A 23,140-nucleotide genomic window follows, 5' to 3' on the forward strand; every position below is an offset into this window, starting at 1 on the left:
AGGGAAATTCTGGTGCAGGCCGGCAGGGGGAGGATGCTGGCCAGCACCACTGGCCTGGGTTAAGCTGCTCACTGAGATGCAAGCCAAGGTCTCAGTGTGGCACTGAGATCCATCAGAGCTGCAGCTGTCAGGGGAAAACCACTCTTCAAGTTATCCTTGTTCATTAGGCCTGTTTAATACAGATGGATCAGGGAAGAATGAAGTACAGCAGGCTTATGAATGTTTCTTTAATTAGTAACAGAACAAATATGTTTGGAGTTTGATTATTTTACACAGAGAATATTGGAATGATGCATCAGGTGGTTTTGTGTCCATTTTGCTCTGTTTTATTACCATGTAAAAATATACATCTGGTACACAAGATTAAAAAAATATTTTCACAACAAAATAAGTGCTTTGAGCACTAAAAATTCACTTGTGCACTTTAATGTTGGCCTAAACATTTATATTTTCTAGCCACATCCCCTCCCTACCCCAAAAGTGGGCAAACCCCAGACTATAAATATTATCTGTGTCAGATATAGAAAACTTTCCCAGAAAAAGAACAGGAAATACAAAGATAACAATTCTGTGGCTCAGACGAATTGATTTTCACTCCCCCAAAACAATAAAAAAGGAAAAATAGAAATCTTTTTTGTCAAAATTAAAATGGGAACACAACACTAATTATCAGACACTGCAAGCAGAAGTGGAGGAAATTTTGAGACATGATACCTTTCAGGGGAGTAATGGCACAGACCAGGAAGCAATAGTATGCTTGCAGATGGTCAAAAAGGTTTAAGAATCACAGAATATTAGGTTGAAAGGGGATCTTGAGAGCAGAGTAGGGGAGATATGAGTTCTTCTTCACCTGCTGTAAGGTTGGGTCATGGAAAACCAGCAGTTTCTACAACCAGCATTTGCCCATCTTGAGCCAAGACAGCACCTCAGGAAGTGCTGACGTGTTGAAAATGTTGTTTTCTGGCAAGAGTCTCTTTCCACCAGTTTTTGAGACTTTCTCAGGTAGTGTGTGCTGATCACACTGAATAGTGACCTCGTTCACCTCCTTGGTCATGGGGCACTTGCCATTAGTCCAAGAAGTACTGGATGCATCTTAGAACATCATCAAGTCCCTTCTTCCAAATGTGAAAAATCCCTTGAAGGGAAAAATGGTCCCTCCTTTGGTAAAGCATGAATTAGGGCAGAAGGAGACATTCACAGCTCATGGTTAAAAACAGCACATCAACAACTAACCATGTGAAGGCAGTGGGATGAAATGCCACCAGCTTTGCAGGGCTGATCTCAGGTGTTTCCACAAACCCACTGCCTGTGGGAAAGGTAACACCTGGTAGCCAAGGTCACACCTGCTCACAGGGCAGGAATTGATAATGAAATATCTGGAGATCAATGTAGCTGAGGACAAAACAAGAGGGAAAGTTGCTGAAAGTTTGATGTCAGATTGAGTCTTAGAAATCAGAGTGTGCAAAAGTAAACCAACTTGTCTCATTCTCCAGTAAGTCAGTAGCTTTCTAAAACAGGAACCATACAACAGGGATTGGTATCTATTAAAAGAAGAAAAATCTGTCCAGAGGCTCTTGGAAAACTTAGGATTCAGTCCTGGCCTGAAGAGGCACTTCTGCAGTGTTCATAGGTCAGTGAACTGGAATGCCCAGAGCGAGTCCTAGGGAAGAGGTCTCCCACCACAGGTCTGTCTTGTCCCACCAGACTCTGAGTGAGCCAGCTGAGTTCATCTGCCAGAAGACTTCAGTGGCAAATTCGTTCTGTCATTTCTTTCTGCATTGAAGGGGGAGAGAAAAGAAAGAAACAGTAAGTGCAAAAGACAGGATGGAGTAGTGTGATGTGTCAGGCAGTTTGGGAGATGTCCAAAACCAACCCAGGGAAACAACCGTGGGAGTCCTGGAGAGCCTTCTTGTGTTTCCCATGACAGCCCTCCTGGGAACTCAGCTGCCTCAGCAGCTCCATCCTGGCACTCTCCCCTGCCTCTGTGGCACAAGGTTATTTTGGCTGTGCTCTAGCCTTGAGAGCAGTCCAAGGAAAGAGCTCTGGCTGAGAAATTGAAAGATGAAGGTCCTGCTCCTGGCTCAGCTGCAGAGCAGCCAGACAAGCTGATGACACTCTCAGAGCCCTCTTTGCAGCCTTAGGAGGTGGGACATGGAGCAGCTCCCTGCTGTCACTCCAGGAGCTGACCACAGCTCAGCCAGAGGACCTGTGGTTTCAGTAAGGGATCCCACAGTCACACTGCAATGCAAATGAGTGCTAATAACAGGGCCACAGGAAACCTCCAGCTCTGCTTAGGATTACAGACTTTTCTTTAGCCAGAATGGCATCTTGCCAGCCACATTGGGAAGGTGTCCAGCTTTCAGCTGGTGGAAGATGGTATTTGTCCTTGCCTTGAAAAGCTCAACCAGCATCTTGTAAATCCTGAAGTGAGGAAAGTGTGATTCTGGTTCACTGGGTTCGTGGCTTGTGAATCTGTGTGCCCACAGGTCCCCTTGTGCACCCCACAGGAAGGTTTGCACATTAAAAATAGATTGGAAGGAGGACTGGTCCGTGGAGAAGGAAAAATGCAACTCTGAAAAAAGAGGAACTAGGAAAGGACGATGACCCTTGAGTAACCCTAAAAAGGTCCTTTAGTTATATAACCAAGAGAGACAGAAGCAGCAAACTCTGATTTTCAGTGCTGAGAACTTTGTTTTTCAAATCCATCAGGGACAGTGGCAAAGAGAGGGTTTTCCTGTAGGAGTAACATACAAAATCACTTGAGCACAGAACCTGGCCATCGAATGAAAAGTTGGTGCTCTGCCACAAAATCACATTGCAAACAGGAAATGTTTGCAAACATCTTGAAAGGAAAAGAAGAGGGTGAGAGGACTGTGCACATCCTCTTGCAACAGCATTGCACCCACCCCACTAGCACAACACCAGGCACAAAAGCAGCCATGAACAGGGGGGACTGCAGTGACCAGGGGGCTGATAAGTCACCAGTGAGCTCCTCAAACCAGCCCCAAATGTCCAAGGCTTTCCTCACACCCAGGAAATCCCCACAGCTCTGCTTTAGTGCATAACCAGTGGAGCCCTGCCAGTGCTGCAGCCCAGCACCACGAGCTGCCCTCATGAAGGAAGCAAGTGCATGGATTCTCTCTGGCCCCATCTTCCCTGATTTACTGAGAGAGTGAATCACTGCCTTTTGCTAGTTCTGCTGTACAAAGGATCTCATTCTCAGTTCCCAAGATTTGCAGCTAAGAAATCACATCCCACAGAAGCAGAAACTTGACAAAAGGGAAATTGAAGCAGCAAAGGGAGGTTCAGCCAGGAGAAAGCTTAGAAGTCTGTCATGGGATTCATGGCGACTAACTAAATGCAAGGTTAGGACAGCTGTCTGGGCTGATGGGGCAGCCTGGTTGCAGGACACTCTCATACACACCTAAAGCAGCTCAGTGCCTGAGGGGAGGAGGCCCTTCCTCTTCCCTGGTCCTTCCTCTTAACCCTGTGGTTGGTTCTGCTTGAGGCTTGGATGGCAGGCAATGAGACACAGATAGACCAGGGGCAAATGTGTCTCATTTCCTTGTAGTTTAGCAGAGGTTGCATCACAGGGAAAGAATTTGTTCACCTGAGATTTATGGAGACCCATCAGTCATCTCATGTTGCATGTGAGTCACTGGCATTGAAAGCCTTTTTAGCAAAGTCAGCCTCTGCCTTGGCTGCCAGGTGTTAATTATTTACATTAGCAAGCAGCAGTCCAAGGGGATGACACCACTATGGACTGTATAGCAATGCTGAGGAGGTTTGTCATGAGGAACACTGACAGAGGATAGGCTGATGGCTGAGCTGCCATTTTCTGGAGCTGAGGGCCATTTTGATAATGTATGTTACAACTGAATTCTACAAAATAATTAAAGTCGATAGTATTGTCATTCAAGTCTCCCCTAATTAGACCATCACCTCTGCATCCCCTTAAATCATAATTAGAGCAGATAGGCTGAAAATTGACTGAGACAAATGAAAGCAGAGGAGCAAAGTGCTTAGCACTTAGGGGCAGGGGCATCTCCCCCACCTTCAGATCTTAAGCAAGCAGCTGGGACTCTTCTCAGCTCTTTCTTGGATTATTATATCCTCTTGGTCTTCCCTGACTCTCTGCTGCTGGATATGGCCTTTTCTGCAACCCAGCCCTTATCACAGCATGCAAACTACTGGGTTTCCTATTAATTCTTTCCCCACTGCAACATCCTCCCTAGGTCAGACTACACTCAACCTTGTCTGTGACAAACTTGCTTCTCTTACAAAACCAACTATGTGCATTTTCTGCTTTATGAGCCCTGGGCTGTCTGGCCTCTGCTTCCCACAAATCCTGCTGTTGTCAAGGGCTCTCACCTTCTGCCTGGCTAATTGCTTCCCAAGGGAGGCTGTAGGAAAACTGGGAGATCCAGTGAGGCTGTTGTCTGAAGCTGTGTGTCCTATCAGGGCTTGCCTTTCCTGCAGCCTCAGTGTAATTCACACTAGGATCTCAAGCAGGGAATGCTAAAAGAAAAACTGTGGAGAAGATACTTTGGCTCAAAACTGACTCCTGAAAGCTACTTGGGCACAACTGGCTGGAAACAGTTTGATGTGCAAATTGCATTAGAGCTACCAAGTCACTATGGGGACACTACTCTGCGGTGGTCCTAGGGGTATTGAAGTTCAATTCACAGACATGACAGCAGAGGCAAAGGTTAAGAAAGGATCAGTGGTTTCCTTGGTGCTGCTGGGAATTTCTCTCTCAGAGCACCAAGGTGATGGTCCCAGGACAGAAAACATGACTGTGTGTCTGAGGTAGAGTGGCCAAAAGAGTCCAGAGAGGGTCAGCACTGCTTGGAGTCCAGCCCCAACCTGAACCTACCAGTGCTGTATCCACACCACTCACCCTCCACCTCCCCATGCCAGGGCCATCCTTACCAAAGGCTCCAGCTCCCTGTGGTCAATGAGGCTGAACTCCCTGATGAAATAGTAGAAGTGCTTGTAGCAGGTGTTGACGTGAGCCTCAGCGCCCATGTTGATGATGCTGTCGAAGTGGTGGATGTAGACATGGACAAAGACACGGAAGAGGCGGGTGAGGATCTTGGTGCAAACTTGCTGGAACTGCTTGGGGAAGGGAACACCTGCAAAGCAGAAGCAAATTGGAAGCCATTTGAACATTTTTAAAAAAGAAACCAGTTAGCATTTAAAGTCTCTGTCATGCTTGACAGGCAGTCATAGATGGCAAGGAAGGACACTGTGTAATGCCAAGAGTGACACTGGGGCAGTGTGCCATTGAGCTCTTCCCACACATTCCCTCATTTCCCAGCTAGCAACTTCTCATGGGCATGGGCTCAGGATGTGGAGAGTTGCCATAGGAGAGAAAAAAGAGGGGTTTTTTTGAGGAGGCTGCAACTCTCCACATCTGGCTCAATCCAGAGCAATCTGGCAGAAGATCCTTTTGCCCCCTCTCCCTGCCTTTCCCCTACAAGCCTGCACAGGCACGATGTAAGTCAAATTGTATTTACCCAGGTCCATGAACAAAGCCAAACCATCTGCCACCAGAAAAGATACCTTCCTCTGAACCCAAAAGCATGGCTCCTACTGTTTTCCTTCCTCCTCACACCCTCAGACATCACTTCTGATGCATCAGCAGAAATGGGTGGGGTCTCTACCTTTTTCCTGATCCTTATTTCAATAAAATGTCTCAGGAAGAAAACAGCCCATCTTAATGATGTTTGGGTTGTAATTTCATTGTGCCTGTATAATCCCGAGATATCCTCATAGGATGGGACCCACCACATCTGGCTCTGTACTTTCAGCTTTGTCCTGTACAAGGACACAGTGTGGGATATTTCCATCCTTTTCAAAATACACTGCTATCACAATGAAAATCTCAGGGTGTGATACCATCAGTGCCAGCAACCTTGGGGTAAATCTCTAAAGGGAACATGGCTTTGAAACACTAAACTTTTTGGGTTTTTTTTTTTGTTTTTTTTTTTGGTTTTTTTTTTTTGTTGTTGTTTTGGTTTTGGTTTTTTTGTGAGGAGGAGAATGAAAGAACTGATATTTGTTTTCCTGAGGCTTCTTCCTCTCCCCAGAGCAATTCAATGCAAATACACAAAGAACAAAATAAAAACCTCCCTTCCCACGGTTATACCAGCCTCCTCCCTTAGCTTATTAATGCAGCACATAACCTCTTGAAAATCCTTCCAAACAAACTCTGCTCAACCATAGCCAGCTCACACATTTTGTGCACAGGAAAGCATCAGCAAATCTCTTAGCTAAAAAATTAAAAATGGTAATTTTATCTTTGAATCTTTCTCACCAGCCTTGCTAGGCAATTAAAGCTTTTTTTTTTCCCCAAAGGCTCCTGGCAGTTTTGTTTCCCAGCAGCAGTGCCGAGCCCCTCTCCTCTGTGGGTGGCAAATGCAAAGGTTCCATCCTTCCCACATCACGTGTGGAGCTTGTTTTCAGTCACCAGGGTTGGGCAGGTGTTGGGTTTGGAACTCATAAAATAATAATAAAATAATATTATTTTTGGTCTAAAGCAGAGTCACCCTGAGCACAGCCCAGTCTCCCTTTCCTGCATGCACAGTGTTGAGCAGAGGGCAGGGCTGAAGCATCTGAGCTCGTGCCACATCTGGATGTCCCAGCCACCCCTTGGAGAAGGACACAGATCTTGGCTCAGCATCACACAGAGGTGGTTTTGAGACCGATTTGTGGCCACATCTGCATAACCACAAGCACACTGCAGCCCCAGAGCTGCTCCTGCAGCAGGGACCTCAGCATGACTTGTTTCACCACCAGCTCTGACAGATCCCATTAGGACTTTTCAGGAAAGGTGTTCACATCTGGCAAAGTACAATCCTATGCCAACACCTCAGAGATGTGACTGCAGATCTGCTTCTGCCCAGCACCCTTGGGTACAGAGCTCTCCTTTCCTGCTAGTCTGACACAGGCAGGGATCAGAGAGCTCTCCAGCTTCCCCTGCAGGCAGGAGGGACACAGTGCTTTATCAATGATTTCATTTGAGCTTTCTGCCCTGAGTGAGGATTTGCTGAGCAAATAAAAGCTCAACCCAGCCCTGGGCTGAGAAGGAAACAAGCTCAGAGAGTGAACAGCAGATCAAACAGATCTCAGGCTCCCAGGGCTGACAGCACCTATGGTGCAGATCCTGCTGTCAGATGGGCCACCTCCAGACATGGCAGATGGTGACAAGTGGCTTTCCACAGCTTTTGTCCTGAGGTTAGCCAGGAATTGTCTTGTCTCATACATCTGTCACCAGCAAGTCCTCATGGACATGCTGGCAGCTGAGGGACTTAGAGAAAAGACCTCCAGCTACATCCTAGCTCCTCCAGAAGCAGCTTTTGTATCAGGGAACAGAGATTTAGCTTAAATCACAGAGTCAAAGAATTGAGTTACAACGAATCTTTAAAGGTCAGCTAATTAAAATTTCATGGTCATCAACAATTATGGAAGTTGTTGAACTCCTAAAGTAACGATGTATGGAAAGATGCCATGAGGCTGCCAGGACCTCCAAGCTCACTTCTGGACTACTCAACCACTGTGTTTCACATGAACCAGGAGCATGGGAAGCTCCCCGGAGCTGAGGCTGAGCTGCCCTTCTTTGTGTCCATCACCAGGTGTCAGTGTGCGCCCTCCCCTCCAGGCACGGCCAGGCTGCAGCGGTGGCTGCCTGTCACTAATGGATTTCTACAGCTCCCATGCCAGGACATCCCCCTCACTGGGGTCCTTTGGGACGGCTTGAGTCCGGCTCTGATTCCTTCTCCCCGCAACACCCTCGCTTGCACACCTGCCCAGGGAGGCACAGCAGGGTCCTGCTTCCTGTCCCCATGCTGCAGCCATGTCTGTCTCCTGTGCCAGGACCCTCGATACAGGCCAGAGATGCTTGACTGGACCCTGCATCTGGCACAGGGCTCCGTGCCAGCTGATCAAAGCACTTCCCCTCGGGAAGGAAGCAGGGCGGATATGTGACATGCAGATTGCCTCTGCCAGCAGTGGTGCCTCGCTGCTGATCTCCTTGGACTTGGAAAGAAACTCACAGTAGTCCCAGCAGGCGCTGGCCATGCTGGTGGGGAGCTGGAGAAACACCCCATCCCCTCGCCCAGAGATGAAAGAAGAGGCTCTGCAGTAAAGGTTGCATCTGAGAGCAGCAGAAGGATCTGGCATGGACACAGCTTGCCCTGGGTCAGCGCTGCTGGCGCAGCGGATGTCCAGCAGACAGCACATGTGACATCCTCTCCAGCACGGGAGGGGACACTGCCAGGGCAGGCTGTGCCTTCTCAGCCAGCACATCCCAGCCAGGGGACAGCCATGGCACAGGGATCCCTCCTGCCCGTGCAGGTGCTCAGCCTCACACTGAGCTTGCTGCCATTCCCACCAGGGCTGTTCTGGCTCCTGGGAGGGATCTCTGCAACAGCGACTGTGGAATGATGAGGCCCCTTCCCCACATGTGGAGGGGGGCAGCTGCTCCCCCCAGGGCTCCCACCAAGGTGTGGGGCACTGGTGGCCCTTGCTTAGGGGACTTGCTCCATCTCGAAGGTGGCACATCGTGACACCAACCAGGGACAGTAGCAGATGGATGAGACAGAGGGATGAGTCCAGAGGGGCAGGCCCTGCATGGCTGAGATGTCCTCTTAGCAGAAATACACTAGGCCAGGGGAAAGTCAGGTTGGACCTCCAGGCTGGACAAATCACCCCAACAGGGTGACACTGCTTGGGTTTGTCACCCTCCCCTGCCCTGTGCACATGCAGTGACCCAAAAAACACCATCCTAGCTCATCCCACTGATAGTGGTCTAACTGCCCCAGGGAAGCAGAACATCACAAAACCCACCTGGGCTGATTTAAAAGCACTGAAATTACCTTTACATTTAGTTCCCTAGTGCTCACCATCCACCAACCTTGGAGAAAGCAGCAGCAGCCCACAGTCTGGCAGGCAGCAGCCACCCTTTGACTGCTCTTGCATGATGTTCAGTTTAGATATTAGGAAGAATTTCTGCTCCAAGCCAAGGCAAAAGCTGTGAGTACAGCAGGTACAATTTCACTCCAAGCAGAGTGACTCACAGCCCTGAAATGAATTGGCACCTTTAGTTTGTCTTGGACCTTTTGCTTGAAAATCCCAAGATATTATTTAAAGCTCCAAGGAATCTGTTTTCCCCACTCTGTGCTGATTGCTTCAAAACATAAGGAAAGCATGTGTATAAGGAAATGAAAATGAGAGGTAACAAAGTGCCTGTGCTTAGGGTAAGGGACTGCCAAAGAGTCCTGGATCTTTCCTGCCATCTCCTATCCCCAACACTTGTGCCCCAGCCAATTTAATTTTTTCATGATGAATCAGTACTGGGAAGCTATTTTGCTTCTTGGCAATTGTATTTTTTTTCCTCTGCAAATGCAGTAATTCAGTGAACTTCGTGATGAATTGTTGTTGTTATTTCTCAATTTCATTTTGGCCACCGTGGTGTTCAGTGATTCATTTTTCCTAAAAATAAGTGTTTAAAGCCCTGTTTAAAACTAATGGCATGATGGCAGCTGCAAGCTGGTGTGGTATTAATTTTGGAAGAAAAAAAGCAGGGGAAAAAAACCTCAACAAATTATGTAAAAAAGAGCCAGCTGAGAGAACACCGATAATTAGCTGAATTCTGAACATTTCTCTCCTGTTGTTATGGCAAGAAAGTATCAGATAATTTTGCACCAGGTTTTCTCTGGTTTTTATAATTGCTTTGGGACTATGCTTAAATGACAGGTTTGAGTTTTGAAAAGCTTTCCAAGAACTGTTACAAAACCTCCTGTGGCCGGTGCTCTGTCGAGCCACAGGCAAATCTGGCAGAGAGCACGGGGTGCTTCCGGTGCTGGGGCTGCTCCAAACCCTGTGCCTGCACTCATCTAACAGCAGCACCATGGGGCTTCAGCAGCCACCATGGTGCTGATGGAGCACACCTGGCCTCGTGCAACCAGCCTGATGCTGGCCTGGCCAGCGCAGACACAGCCATGGGGCCTGGAGACCCCACCCTGCCATCCTTCCTCCTGAGTACGGCACTGGGACCAGGCAGCACAGGGCATGATGGTTACTGGGAGGAGAGGATATTTTCCAGGTGGTAATTTGTTCGTGGATGTCCACTCACTGAATAAATCTACTGATATAGTTTTACCAGCTGGTGAAAGTACTCCTGTAGAATCATTTATTCTTCTCCCTGCATGGAGAAAATGCTTATTCTCCATTTAAATGTATTTTTCAGGACAGCTACATTGGTTGGAAGAGTGGAAACAAAGCACTAGCACACACCAAATGATATGGGTTGTCTGGGAAAGCTGCTGCTTCTGTAGATTTATAGCCATCAGGTTGGCAGAGCTCATTCCATGCAGGGATTTGTCTCATCTTAACTGGCTGACAAACAGGTTCCCACTCCAGAGAAAGGATTAGACAGTGGGATGGAGCCTTGCAGGTAGATTTCCCTGGGCATGGGGAAGGCACAGAATCTCTCCCAACCCTTGCTGTGGAATGCAGGGGCCTTGGCAGCCCCCCTAGACCTGCTAATAATCTCCACCACAGGGATTTTCTGCTGGTGCCATCTGAGGGCTGCAGTCCTGCTGGTTAACTCTGCCAGGTCACAAACTCTCTGCTGGTGTCAGGCTCCCTTCCTGCCATGTTGGGTGCCAGCTGTCCCTCTGCCTCACTGCAGAGCTGGCAACAGCTCTGTATCACACAGCTTGGCTAAACCAAAGGTGTTTGGCACTCTGCTCCTCTCCCACCTCTGACTTGTTAGGGAGGAGCAGATGCTTTAATGTGCAAATCAGCCCAGCTCTGCTCTGGTCGCTGCAGCTGTGACCATTTACCCCAGCCAAGGTGTCCCCTGTGGTGCCTAAGGACCCTGTGAACCCACAAGTGAACCATCTCTGCTCATTTCTAGCTGAGCCTCTCACTCTGGGGTGAAAGATTTCCCCCCTCTGACCCATGAGATACCTCTCAAGTGTCAGGAGCCTACCAGCAATCATGAGCTGCTTCAGGCTGTGTAGCTCTTGGATGCAGGAGGATGCTGAGGTTAGCCTCCAGCAATGTTTGTGAGTTTGGGAACATTTGCTGCTTCTAAAAACAAATTTAAAATGAAAAAAGTCTGTTTTGTCTGCGGTCAGGTGGCCTTAGCCAGGGAAATCTTTGTGCTGGGACAGCTTTACTGCACATGGCAAAGAGGGGCCAGGAGGGGAAGCTGAGCTGCACACAGCTCATGAAACACCTGCTGAGACAGTGGGCAGCTGTGCCAGGAACCTCTCCAGCACAAGCAGGAGTGAAAAAAACCTTCAAGCTAAATCCCATCTCTGCTGCTAACATCCAAGAGTCTCACCACAACTCCAAAGCATGACATTTGTAATTTCCCCTCATCACCTCATCAAGCTCATTTCCCCTCCTTAAAACAGATCACATCTCCTCTGTGTCCTCTCAGTGCCTAATTCCCCTTGTCCTGGGTCTTTTCCCAAGGGCTTGCTCTTTAGGAGAGAGGTTAAGCACCTCTGTTTGGTCACCCTGGCCACTGTCCCCGAGCCCCACATCCTGGCCAGCCTCCTCTGTCATCCAGTGCATTTCCCTTCAGCCAAACACTCCATCTTCTGAAATACCAGAGCTGCCAAGCAATTACCAGTGAGCAAGGCAGGCCAGTGAAAGGCAGATAATTGGGGACACACTGATGACAAAGTGCCACCAGCTCCCTCCTACCCATGCCTCCCCCAACAGCCTTTCATGTGTTTTAGAGTGCCACCTCAGCCTGAGTTCCTTTTCGCTTCTGTGAGGCCAAAACCACCAAGACATGCTGACACAGGGCCTGAAATCATTCAGGGGATACAAGGGTCCCCACAACAAAAGGGCTTGGAAAAGGGACCCCAGGTACAGCCTTGGAAGAGAAGAAAATGGATTTGACCCATGTTCATCTACAGTCATCCTGGATCTCACCCAGAACTGCCCCTAAACTGAAATGAAAGGAGAAATGGAAACCAGCCATCCTTCTGCCACAACTCAGAGGGAGAAGTGCCAGAAATGAGGTGAAAACCACCAGGACCATGACTGTATTTGGCTCTTGTACCTCAGAGAGAGAGATGTGGGAGAGCAGGGGGTGCTGCAATGTCCCTCCCATGGCTGGCTGCTTTTTGAGGTGTTAGTACTCCCTGTGCACCTTTACTTCCCAGAGCAGTGTCAAGCAGCATCACATCCCAAATCCTGCCTGAAAGGCCTGAAATTGGATCAGGACACTCCTTTCTGGCTGGAGGGAAAACACAATAAATCCATATCTGTGCCTCTGCTTTTAATGGCATGCAGATCTTCTCCTTGGGGACAAGCCACATCAGGAAGAGGAACACCTCCCCTGCTCCCTGTGGCTGCTGTCTCACCCCTCAGCAGCAGCAAGTCTGAGCAGCCAGAATGACCGGGGACTTTGCTGTCCCCAGCAGGGCTGGGACTGCTGTCCCAGAGTATCCTGCACTGACTGTCAGCCAGCCACACCTCCAGCCTCCTCCGTTCACTGGAGGGCATGGACACCACTGTACCCTCGAGGGAAAGATGCCTGCACAGCACAGTGAATGCCCTGGTGAGTCCCAGGGACTGCATCTCCCACACAGCCCAAAGGCATCATCCTGCCTGCCTCCAGCATGAGCAGCTGGCACTGTGCTCCCTGCCTGCCCCAGACCACCAGTGAGGGGAAGAAGCAGTGAGTGCCTGCTGGCCTTGGTTTCAGGGATTTGTCCCAGCCAAACTCCAGGCAAATCCAGAGCAGTCAGATCAGATCAGGGGTCTGGAGGAGTCATCCCATCCCAAAGCCAAAATAGTTTGGCACAACCAGGCTGCAGGCACTGCCTGCCCTCTTGCTTGCAGAGACTCACGACCCCTCTCAGGCTCCCAGGGCCAGAGACTTTCCTTAAAAAGACACAGAGTTACACGTACAGCACAGCCAAATGGGGCTACAACAGTGAGTAATGCCAGTAATCCCACACAGACCATTTTCCTCAATATTTCCCAGCACATTAATGAAAATCTTGACCATAAGCTGCACTGATTTCATAAAGCTCTGTCTGCTTGGCAAACAAAAAAGGTCAAGCAGACTTGCAAAGCTATGCCTTTCCAGCCCCAAGCCCCTTAAATATTTTTTTTTACACTCAAGTAGTTTCATGTTCCGTCTGAAAAACAACCTCTCCAAGGCATGACCTGAGACTCTGGAAGCCCCATCAGCTCCAACCCTTGAACTCATCTCCCCAAATGACAAAAAACAGCCAAGTAGCAGCTAATATCAGCCTTGGCAGCTGCTGAGCATTGCAGGTCAGCAGGAGAGGAGTTAGTTTGAAAGCTGTGCTACCTTTGGCAGCTCTTTTTGAAGAGGTGTATCATACACCCTGGGCCTTGGCAGTGGCAAGGCCACAGTCTAGGGACATCTCTGCTCAAGCAATGCCTCAGCTACCTAGCAAGATGTGAGGTCAAATCAGGGCTGAGATGGAAAGGGGCTGAGGAGTGAAGCAGCAAGGGTTGGACCTTGAGACCATGAACCTACACGGAAAATCAGAAAGAAACTGAGTTGGTTAGTTGAGAGAAAAGCAGGGATGTGATGACCACCTCTAACCAGCTCTGCAGCTCAGCCTCTTGAGGAAAGGCAAGGAAGCTAATGACCTACCCAGCCTTCATTTCTCCCAAACACAGAATAAGTTCAAGCACAGAAAAGGAGAACATTGTGTTCCACATCCCCTCATAGTAGGGTGAGAAATCCCAAACTCAGTTTGAGCAAAAGGCTGTGACACTGAGAAACACCCGGAAAGGGAAACACCACAATACTTTGAATCACAAAGTTCATCAATACCAACCCTGATGTGCAGCTTGGGAACCTGCACCAGTTACAAGCCCAGCTTTCCTGCAGGGAACCAGAGCCCACTCACCTATCCTGGTGGGGAAGACATCCTCGTTGTTAATGAGCATCTCAATCCAGTCCATCAGCATGCACATGTACTGTGGGGCTGACAGCTTGGTGGGCTTCTTGTACTTGCTGTCATCCTGCCACCTGTACTCGTACTTGAGCCCCCCGGACATGATGGGGCAGCTCCTCTCGGTGCAGTACTCCGACATGGTGCCGTAGATGAGGTTGATGCGGTTGAAGAAATCCACCACGTGCACGGCGATCCAGTCGTTGATGCTCTCACCTGGAGGCAGCTGCACCACTGCCTTCAGGTCCAGCCCGGACTTGAGGGAGGCCTGGGCTTTCTTGTACAGCTCAAAGCGCTGCGTGCCCGGCTCAAACTTCTTTCGGGGACGGAAGGTTTTGTCTTTGTTGAAGACTTGCTTGAGACACAGGGCCATTGTGGGCAGGGCCAGCCAGGGTGAGGGCAGAGGCTCAGAGCAACATGAAACCCAGGCCTGGGGTCTTCAGGGATGGAGGTTTCTGGGAGGAGAAGGAGACACATTTCAGTCACATGTGAAGACAGCAGCATGTGTGGACACACTTGCAGGGGTTCGCAGGGCTGACCCCACTGCTCTGACAGCACGTGGGGACACAGATTTGGAGTGAACTTCTGGCCCCTTCACACCCACCAGGGTGAGCTGGAGCAGCTGCTGCCACCTCACACAGCAGCTCCTGGCACTGGAGAGGGTAAGCCCTGCCACATGCACCCCATGCAAGGTTTGATGGCAGACAGATCCCTTCCTCCCCCCTGAGCACCTCAGGAGCTCACCAGGCTCCAGCCAACTTCTTCCTTCTAGGCTTTTACCAACAAGTGCTGCAATAAAGTGAGAGCCATGATATCAGCAGAGCTCACCAGTTCAGACAGTCCCACTCTGGTGGCCTTTCCCTCTCCTGCTAAAAGGGAAGGATCTCTTTCCCAGGGACTTGTCAGTACAAACAACCCCTGACCCTGCAGCAGTGGCTGGCAAGCGAGGCCCCGGGGACCGCGCTGCGACCGCAGCTGGCTGCTGGTTCACACAGCCCCAGCGCCAGGATCAATGGGAAAAGGGGGGATTATTTTTGTTGTTCTGCCTGGTGTGTTTGTCCAAAAGAACAAAACCCACATCCGAAGGAGGGAAACGCAGCCCAGCACAGCAGAACAACACTGCCAGGATGCCGCCGGCTCTCCCGGCATGCACACAATGCACACGGCAGCCCTCGGGTGGTGCAGCTGATGCTCCGGGGGACTCCAGGGCTCAGCAAAGTGCTGAGCTCACCCCTTCCTGCACAAGAGTAGCAGCACAGATGAGGGCTGTGTTTTCCTTTTCCTCCCTGAAATCCAGTGGAAATCCCATCTGCCCGAGGCTGTCCTGGACAGGCTGGAATTGTTTGTTTTGTTACCTGCATTAATCACCAGTGGTGTTAATGTGAGGCCAAAGCCTCCTTGTGTTAAATGCCTTGCTGAGGCTTAGGAAAGAGAAAGTCTTCCAGCAGCCTCCCCCTGATGGGAAGAGATGGAAAGCAGTTAAGATAAAGGAAGGAAAATATTTATGGGAAAGGGAAGTGACTGACCCAAAGTCACAAGCAGGAGGGAATGGTACAAACCTTGGATGAACATTCATCACTAAAAAGACAGCTTTAGCCAAAAGCTTGCTATTTAAATTCTGTTTTCTAAACTCAGTCTTGAGCCCAAGGCCGGTCCTATTTTGTGATCAGCTAAACATCTCTCAAGTGAAACCCTCTGCTCCCTTTAAGGCTCACCCCAGGGTCATCACTGGAGGGAGCAGCACCTAGTGATCATCCCAATGCCTGCAGGGATTTCTGCACTGCAGCCAGCATGTGTAAAACCCTCTCATGGATGCACACCCTGGTGCTGGTGGGAAGCCCAGCATGAATGCCATTAGTGCACAACCACAGCCTTTCCCACAGGCTGCAGCCAGAGCTTTGCCACGCTTACACAGCTCACAGCACCGTGTGAGCCCCGTTCTGCTGTACCCAGGTACAAAACCTGTGTGGTTTTAGGTGCTTTCTGCCCCCCAGAGAGGGTCACAGCCACCACACAATGTTATGCAGTATGACTTCAACACCAGAGTATCTGCAGACCTTGCCCATCTCATGAGGCTGGGTGGGATTTCAAGGGCCACATCCCTGTCACCCTCATTTATTTTTGGGCAATGACTGGGGGCTGTTTCTTGGATGCTTTTTCTTCCCTGCTCCAAGCAACTGGCTCCAACCATGACAAAGAGTTTATTTCCTACTTCAGAAAAGAGCACAATCTCTCCAAAATGCCAGCCAATGCAGCCAGCATGATATCATGACTCCTGTCTGTCCCTCAGGAATGGCCTGTGCTACAGCAATCCCTATGGATCCCATGGGAGGCCAGGGGACTCTGGGCACAGTGAGGCTCTAAAGAAAAGCCCTTATCCAGGACTTCCTGGATTCCACATATTCAAGCACATCCTGTTGATAACACCTCTAAAAAAAGCCTTCTGGGGAGTTTGCAAACACATAACGCTTTCAAAAACATGTATGCATACATACATATATATTTATATATAACCACTGCAACAGGGCTCCTAATTTGGTAATGTAGGAAGTGCTGGGATACCCTCAGGCACTCAGCAGGCTTTGCCCGTAGTGCAAAGTAGGAATGATGGGGCTGAGCAGTGACTGGCCCTGCAGCCAGGTTTCCCTGGAGTTTCAGCAAGGGAAGTCATGCCAACAAACATTTCTTTATGTCACCATTTCTGCTGGCCTTGGGTCATCTGCTCTGCTTCAGGAGATGCTGCTGTTTGCAGACTCCTCTCTGCAGAGCCTGGGCTGTTCCATGGTGATGAGCAGCCACCCTGGCAGATGACATCCCACCAAACATGTCACTTGCAGGGGCTGACAGCAGTGAAATCAGTTCTCTTTTAGTGCCCACACTGCAAGTCCTCTGCAAATATTGAGCCACTGGGAAATAAACATTTCATCTGCTGAAGTCAGACCTGTAACTCATCTACAACTGCATCCCTGCATCATCCACAGCTGGATCTCTGTGTTACCCTGCAAGCTGCTCTCACTCATCAGGCAGGTGGGAATGTGCTTCGTGGTTCAGCACCATCTGAATAAAACACCAGTTCAAAAAAAAAAAAAAGAGCAACAAGATTGCTAAACATCTGCCAGGTGTTTTTCTACCATTCATCTGTTCAAGTGGGAATGGAGAGTAAAACCCATTGCTGCCCAAGTGCTTGGAGCTGACCTGTCCCTGAGCCTGCAGGATGCCAGCATGGCACCACAGCCTCTCTGCTCCCCAGGCAGCAGTTTTCTTTTCAGGGTCCTCACTACCACCACTATCAAATCACCAAGTTGTTAAAAGACCTTGTTAATCTTCACTGGAGAAAAATGTTCTCCAGAAATTACATTTAGCACAAAGCCAAAACTACACCCTGGGATTTATGACCTGAAGAAGCAGAGAGAGGCACTGAGCCAAAGAACACATTTGTTCTCCACCTCACTTCAGAGCTTTCGCTGCCCAGAGAGATCAATGTAGAGGGAAGCATGGGAGCAGTGGTGGCCAGGACCAGGAGATGAGATCCCAGCTCTGGCCCTTGCAGATGGGACACTGAGATGGGATGCACCAGCTTAGAGCAAACAGGCTTTGCAAAGTCACCAATGCCTCAGATTCCCCTCAGGCAGAAACTCAGCACCCTCCTGTTTGTTGGGAAGAAAAGCAAAATCCTTTGTGAATGGACTCAGACACATCCTGAGTCTAACTGGTGAAAAAGGGCTCCAGCCAATGCAAAATCAGATTTTCCCAGTTTCCACCTTTATGCACACGACTGGTGCTCTTCCACCATTGGCCAAGTATTTGGGGCAGATCCATGTAAAGAGATGGAAAATGGGAACTCTTCCAAGGTTTATGGTGCAAAGTTCAGCTGAGTCTGATGTTCAGGGCTTTCGTGTTCCTAGAAATCATGCTGTGGTCCACTGGGGCTTGGGGTGGGGCAGGACACCCGTCCAAGTCCTAATCTCTGCTCACCCTGCCTGTTTTGGGAAATCCTAAGGGCGAAGTGTTATCCAGTAAGCTTAGGCAGCAACTTCCTACAACATGATCATACAGGTCCCGCCCCGGCCGGCGCCACGGCAGCAGCCTGCAGCTCCCTGCCTTCAGCTCCCACATGCAAAATCAAAGCTTTCCAAGAAGAACCTTGGCAAAGGCTGCAAACCCTCTTCCCCACGCCACAGTTCCCATCACAGGCTGCTGCTGGCACTCCAGGGGTCCACAAATCCCTTTCTGAGGCACCTGCAAACCCCCAAACCAAACCTCATCCTGAGCTTTGAGTGGACAAGGAGTGAAGCAGGTGGAGCTGGAGACTTGCCCTGCTGTCACCCTGTGTCCCCACAGAGGATGGTTGGAAGAGGATGAGCGAAGTTTCTGGGAGGACAGAGACTGGCATTTCCCATGGGACATCCACACTGTGGTGTCCTTAGTGCTCACCCCCCATCCACGCTCCCAAAATAGCCTTGGCTTTGAGGAGCTTGGCTACAAACCCAGCTGAGTGACCACAAATCCCATCCCTGTCCATGAAGGCTGCTGGGCTTCAGTCCTAGCCCTGGTTTTTCTGCTGGCTTCAGTTCTGCTGGTTTTAAAAGCAGCAGCAAAAGCAAAATTCAGTGGGGTTTAGCAAGAATCAGAAAAGCACAGGGTTCAGCTGTGCAAGGACAAGGCAGAACCACTGCTGGGGAGGTAGCAGGCACAGATATCTGAAAAACTGATGTCCTAGATTGCTGGCAAATCCAGAGATGGAAGGAAATTAACTGGATAGGAGGGATGCAAGTTCAGGGTCAGACTTAGGCGCTAATTTCAGGTTTGAGGGCTGGTTTTGTTTTTTATCTAAACTAGCTTGCTTTCTTTCTTACTTTCTTTCTTTCTTATCATTTGAAAACCACAGAGGAACACAACAAGGCAAAGGCTTTGTTGTAAATTAAAAACAACTCTGAAGGATCTGTTTAGAAACGACAAAACAAAAGGGAAGAGCAGGCAGAGCTGTGGGAGTGTGGCTTCCTCCTCACAGTCCTACAGGCACGGGGGCAAGGTCACCAAGCAAAACCTCTGCTTTTCTAAATAAGCTTTAGTCAGAAAACCAGCAGGAAGGATCAGAGATGCACTGTCAGGCTCCAGGATGGTCACAGTGCTGCTCTCTGCCTCAGTGTCCCCAATTTCAAAACTGATCTCCCTCCCCAGGCTCCCTTTAAGGGCCGCAACAGCAAAGGCTTCAGGGGAAAAAGTGCTTTGCAAGTGTCTCTGGGAAGCACTAACAACCATGAAGGGTAAGGAGAGAGGAAAGCTCTGACACCAGCACCTCCCATGCTCCAGAGCCAAGTGCATCCTCCCTGGATCCATCCCTGGCAGAAGCATCTGCCTGGAAACTGCTGTGTTATCAGCACACTCCAACCCCCATGGGCAGTGCCACCAGTGGGGAGCACAACGAGGGGTCCAGCACTGTGGCAGCCTGCAGGGAGACTCCAGCTCCCACTGCTTTGGGAAGAGGCCAAGGAGGCAGAGCACAGACCTGTCCAGCTCCAGGCACCTCAGAGCAAAGTGTGGGTTCATTACCACCAGCTCTGCACATCCCCCTCGGGCTTCCCCAGGGGGTCTTTGGGGCACCCCGATATCTACTTCTTCTCTGCTTTAGGGGATTCCCTTCTCTCCACCACAGGCAGTGTCAAAGTCCCACCCAGCCCTATCCCAGGTGGAGGAGAAGGACAGCATGAGCTCAGCCACCATGTGCCAGAGCCCTGAGACAGACAGCCAGCCTCCAGATGGACAGTCTGCCCAGAGACCTGCAGGCCCCAGCTGGCTTTTCCCTGCTCTAGGAAGCCTCACTGCCCGGCTGGGGAGTCAGCAGCCCTGTCTCTGAGCTTCCCCTCAAGCCCCAAAGAAGTCCAGATGCAGTTTGGTCTTCAGCCTGTCCTAGAGCATCTCTGCAACCAGGGCTGCTCCTTGGAACTCATGTCCCAAAGACTTCTCCCAGGCATGCCTGAACTGCAGACACTGCAGCCCTGACCCAGGGAGGGACTGTGGGCAAATGGTGCTTCCAGGGAAGGGAGCACATTCCCTCTTTTTATAAGCCTTTCCAGCCTTGTCATCATCTAAGGAAGGGGGGCTGCAGAAGGAGGCTGTTGGGGAGCAGAGTCCTGGGGCACTGGCCCCACTCCCTCTGTGCTTCCTGCTGGAGCCAAGCCCCAGCTGGGCTGTCCGTGAGAACGGGGTTATTGGCTGCTGGTCCCAAATATAACCTAAACGATAGAAAATTCCAGGAAATGAGCCAAGACAAGATGCCGGGAGGGGGATCAAGGCCCAGCACATGGGCTGGGGGAGCTTCAGAGAAGCCCTGGGCTCTCAGCAGCATCTCCCTGCTGCCAAACCTTCCTTGTGCAAACTCCCCTGGTGCCACAGAGACCCATGAGAGCATCCATGAGCACAAATCCCTGGAGCAGAGCAGGACTCAGGCCCCACACTCCAGCTGGGGACAGCTGCCAGCGGGAAGCTGTGCTGGTGCTTCCCCTAACTCACATGGTGCTTGGAAATCCCCAGCTCGTGAGAAACGGACCTGGATGGCTTCCAGGAACAGGGCTGCTTACACCCGCCCTACAGATGTCCCCTGCTGTCCCCCTGCTCTGTCCTGCTCCTTGCCCTGCCTCCCTGCCACACCACCAACAGAGCAGCAGCTCTCTGGCCCAAAGGCACCAAAAAAAAAGTTTTTCCCAGATCACACAAGACACTTCCAAGCAGAAAAGCAAAGCAGCATCTCTCCAGGTTAGAGGCAGCATGTCCAGTTCATTTTAGGTGTGATACCCAGTGGGGCTGGGGGCTTGTGGGGGTACCTCATTCCTGGGAGCTGAGATCTCTCTGCTACTAGCAGTAACTTGCTGTGAGCCCTGAAAAGAAGTGTCCAATGGCCTCAGTGGTGTCCAACAGCTCTGGTTCAGTCCCAAGGGTGATTATTCCGTTGTCAGAGCCGCAATTCCAAACATCGGGAGCTCCAGGCCTGCGAGCTCAAGGAAGAAGACGAGAGGAGATAATCCAGCTGCAGAAAACCCATCTCCGCCGCTTGCTCTCACCCAGTTCCCCCGCCCACAACTTTCCACCCTCCCTCCGACACCGACACCGGCAAAACCGCTGCGGGGGCTGTCCCGTTCGGGAAACGCGTGTGCTGCCTTCCCCTGCCTGTCCCCCTGCCCCCGAGGGACCCCTTTCCCTGCGCAGCGCCGGTCATTCGCACGGATCCCTGCCCAGCATCCCCCAAACAGGGGATCCCTGCCTGGTATTTACACACTGGCTGCCGAGCTGGGACACCCCGGAGGAAGGGGAAGAGCCTTCTGCAGGCGTCCATGGCCCGGCTGGGTGAAGAATTGCTCTTTCCTAGGCTAATGCCGACCCCGGTCTTGCCCATTCCGTGCTTAAAAGAACCCCGGGAGCATCCTCAGCAGTGCGGTGCTGGCTTTTCACCTCCCAGGACTCACCTCATTCCCCGGCACGGCGGCTTCCAGTCTCAAATCCCTCCGCTGCACTTTGTGCTCTTATTAAGGAAAAGGAAAAAAAAAATTAAAAAGTTACAAAGTCCAAGCCAGGCTCTCTGTCGGGACTATTGGCAGTTTGGGGATCGCAGCAGCAACAGCAGCAGGGAGAACCGCCTCGCTCCAGCGCTCACGGGGGTTTCGTTAGAGAAGCCGGGGCCGAGGGTTTTTCTCCGGTCAGTGATGTCACATCCTGACCCTGCCGGCAGCTCCAGCTGTCCCTGGAAAACCCGCTTGGAAGCGGGCCTGCCAGCCCCCAGCATCCGCCGCCGTGGGCTCGCCGGCTCCTGGGTGGGCACTCACTCCCACCCGCACCCACGCTCCATTCCTGGATGCTGAGATCCTTCTTGGCGGGCAGCGCCGTGCCGCTGGCTGGCTCCGGCTCTCACAGGACAGCAGGGAGCTGGGGAAAGGAGATGAAATCCCGGAGCGTTTTCCCCTCCTCCCCCCATCTTTTCACAGTCCCTCTCCCTTCATCCTTCCCCGCTCCGCACGCACACACACAAAAACACAGCCGGGGGTTTCCATGCCAAGCCAAGCTGGATGCCATCCAAAACAGAAATGCCGGAGAGGGGAAAAGAAAGAAAGAGAAAAACTTTCTCTGCACAGAGCACTTACTTTCCGTTTCTGTCGGAGGTGGGGTGAGTTCTAAGCGCGCTGCGGTATTTAAATCCTGCTCAGCAAAGGCAAGCCCGAGCCAGCACGCTCGGCGCCGGCAGGAGCGGCCAGCCAGCGTGGGATGGCTTGGCAGGAGCCGGGATCTGCTTTGGGGTCAGAGTCCCGGGTGGGGCTGGAGCAGCGATGTTGATGATGGGTGATGCTGGCGGGTGTCGCGGCAGGGGCAGGCAGAGCGTGGCCCTGACACTCGCGGCTCCCTTCCGGGCACGGTGACGTGTCGCTCCCTGGGGATGAGATGTGTGATGCTCCGGCCTCGCTGAAACGTCCGCGATTGTTTGGCAGCGGGACAGCTCTAGTGAGGGAAACGCTTCTGGCCTTTCTTACGTGTGCGTTAAACTCGGGTCTAGCCAAGCGTTTGCAGGTGATGGGGAGAGCTGGGGAGTGGGGCACAGGGCAAGGAGGATGCGGCTGATGGGCACATTTACATAAAGCTGGAGGGTTTAGGATGAGGGTTTGATTCCCTGGCAGCAGGATGCATCTCTCCAGGATCCACACTCCTTTCCCCAGAACACAGCTTCTCAGCTGCAGGAGATGCCAGGGCTTGCTCTTGAGGCACAATGTTCAGAGGCAGTCTTTGAAAGTAAATTCATTCAGCAGCCTCCCAGACCAGCCAGCCACGAGGGAGCTCAGCCCAGCCCTGCAAGGCATTTGCTCTGCTTTCCTCCCTCTCTCTGTGAGGTTGGTTTGGTGCAGGTGCAATAGGAACTCTTTGGCACCTGCAGTAGCATGTTAGTAGAAGTGAAGACGACACTGCAGGGCCCATTTAATTGGGCAGCAGCCAGTGGTGGATCAATTTTGATTGGAGCTGAAGGGAATTGGAGCTTGCACACCCCAGAAGGCCCTTGCTTTTCTGCCTGTCCTCATCTGGGACGTGGCTGAAGGGCAGATCCTGAACCAGGTGACAGGAGAAGGACACACCAAGGACATGCAGGATTCCTCTGTGCTCTGCATCCACTACAGCATGAGATGGCTGAGGGG

At 51.0% G+C, this 23,140-nt stretch overlaps 1 protein-coding gene across 4 annotated transcripts; it reads right to left on the bottom strand.

Annotated features, from left to right (window-relative positions):
• Positions 1–213: 213 nt before the first annotated feature.
• Positions 214–22,656, bottom strand: MOB3C (MOB kinase activator 3C). Of its 4 annotated transcripts, none has more exons than XM_077182485.1 (6): positions 22,103–22,656; positions 21,431–21,486; positions 20,792–20,955; positions 13,923–14,422; positions 4,933–5,135; positions 214–1,773 (listed from the first exon to the last, which is right to left on the bottom strand). In XM_077182485.1, the coding sequence occupies exons 4-6, from the start codon at positions 14,338–14,340 to the stop codon at positions 1,744–1,746; spliced, it is 651 nt and encodes a 216-aa protein (XP_077038600.1). In that variant the 5' UTR covers positions 14,341–14,422; positions 20,792–20,955; positions 21,431–21,486; positions 22,103–22,656; the 3' UTR covers positions 214–1,743. The 4 variants fall into 4 exon arrangements, with proteins under 4 accessions (XP_077038600.1, XP_077038598.1, XP_077038599.1 ...); XM_077182483.1 differs by having other exon boundaries at positions 20,792–20,962; XM_077182484.1 differs by having other exon boundaries at positions 21,431–22,656.
• Positions 22,657–23,140: the final 484 nt, after the last annotated feature.

Source organism: Agelaius phoeniceus, chromosome 8, assembly GCF_051311805.1.
Source record: "Agelaius phoeniceus isolate bAgePho1 chromosome 8, bAgePho1.hap1, whole genome shotgun sequence".
Lineage (NCBI taxonomy): Eukaryota > Metazoa > Chordata > Aves > Passeriformes > Icteridae > Agelaius > Agelaius phoeniceus.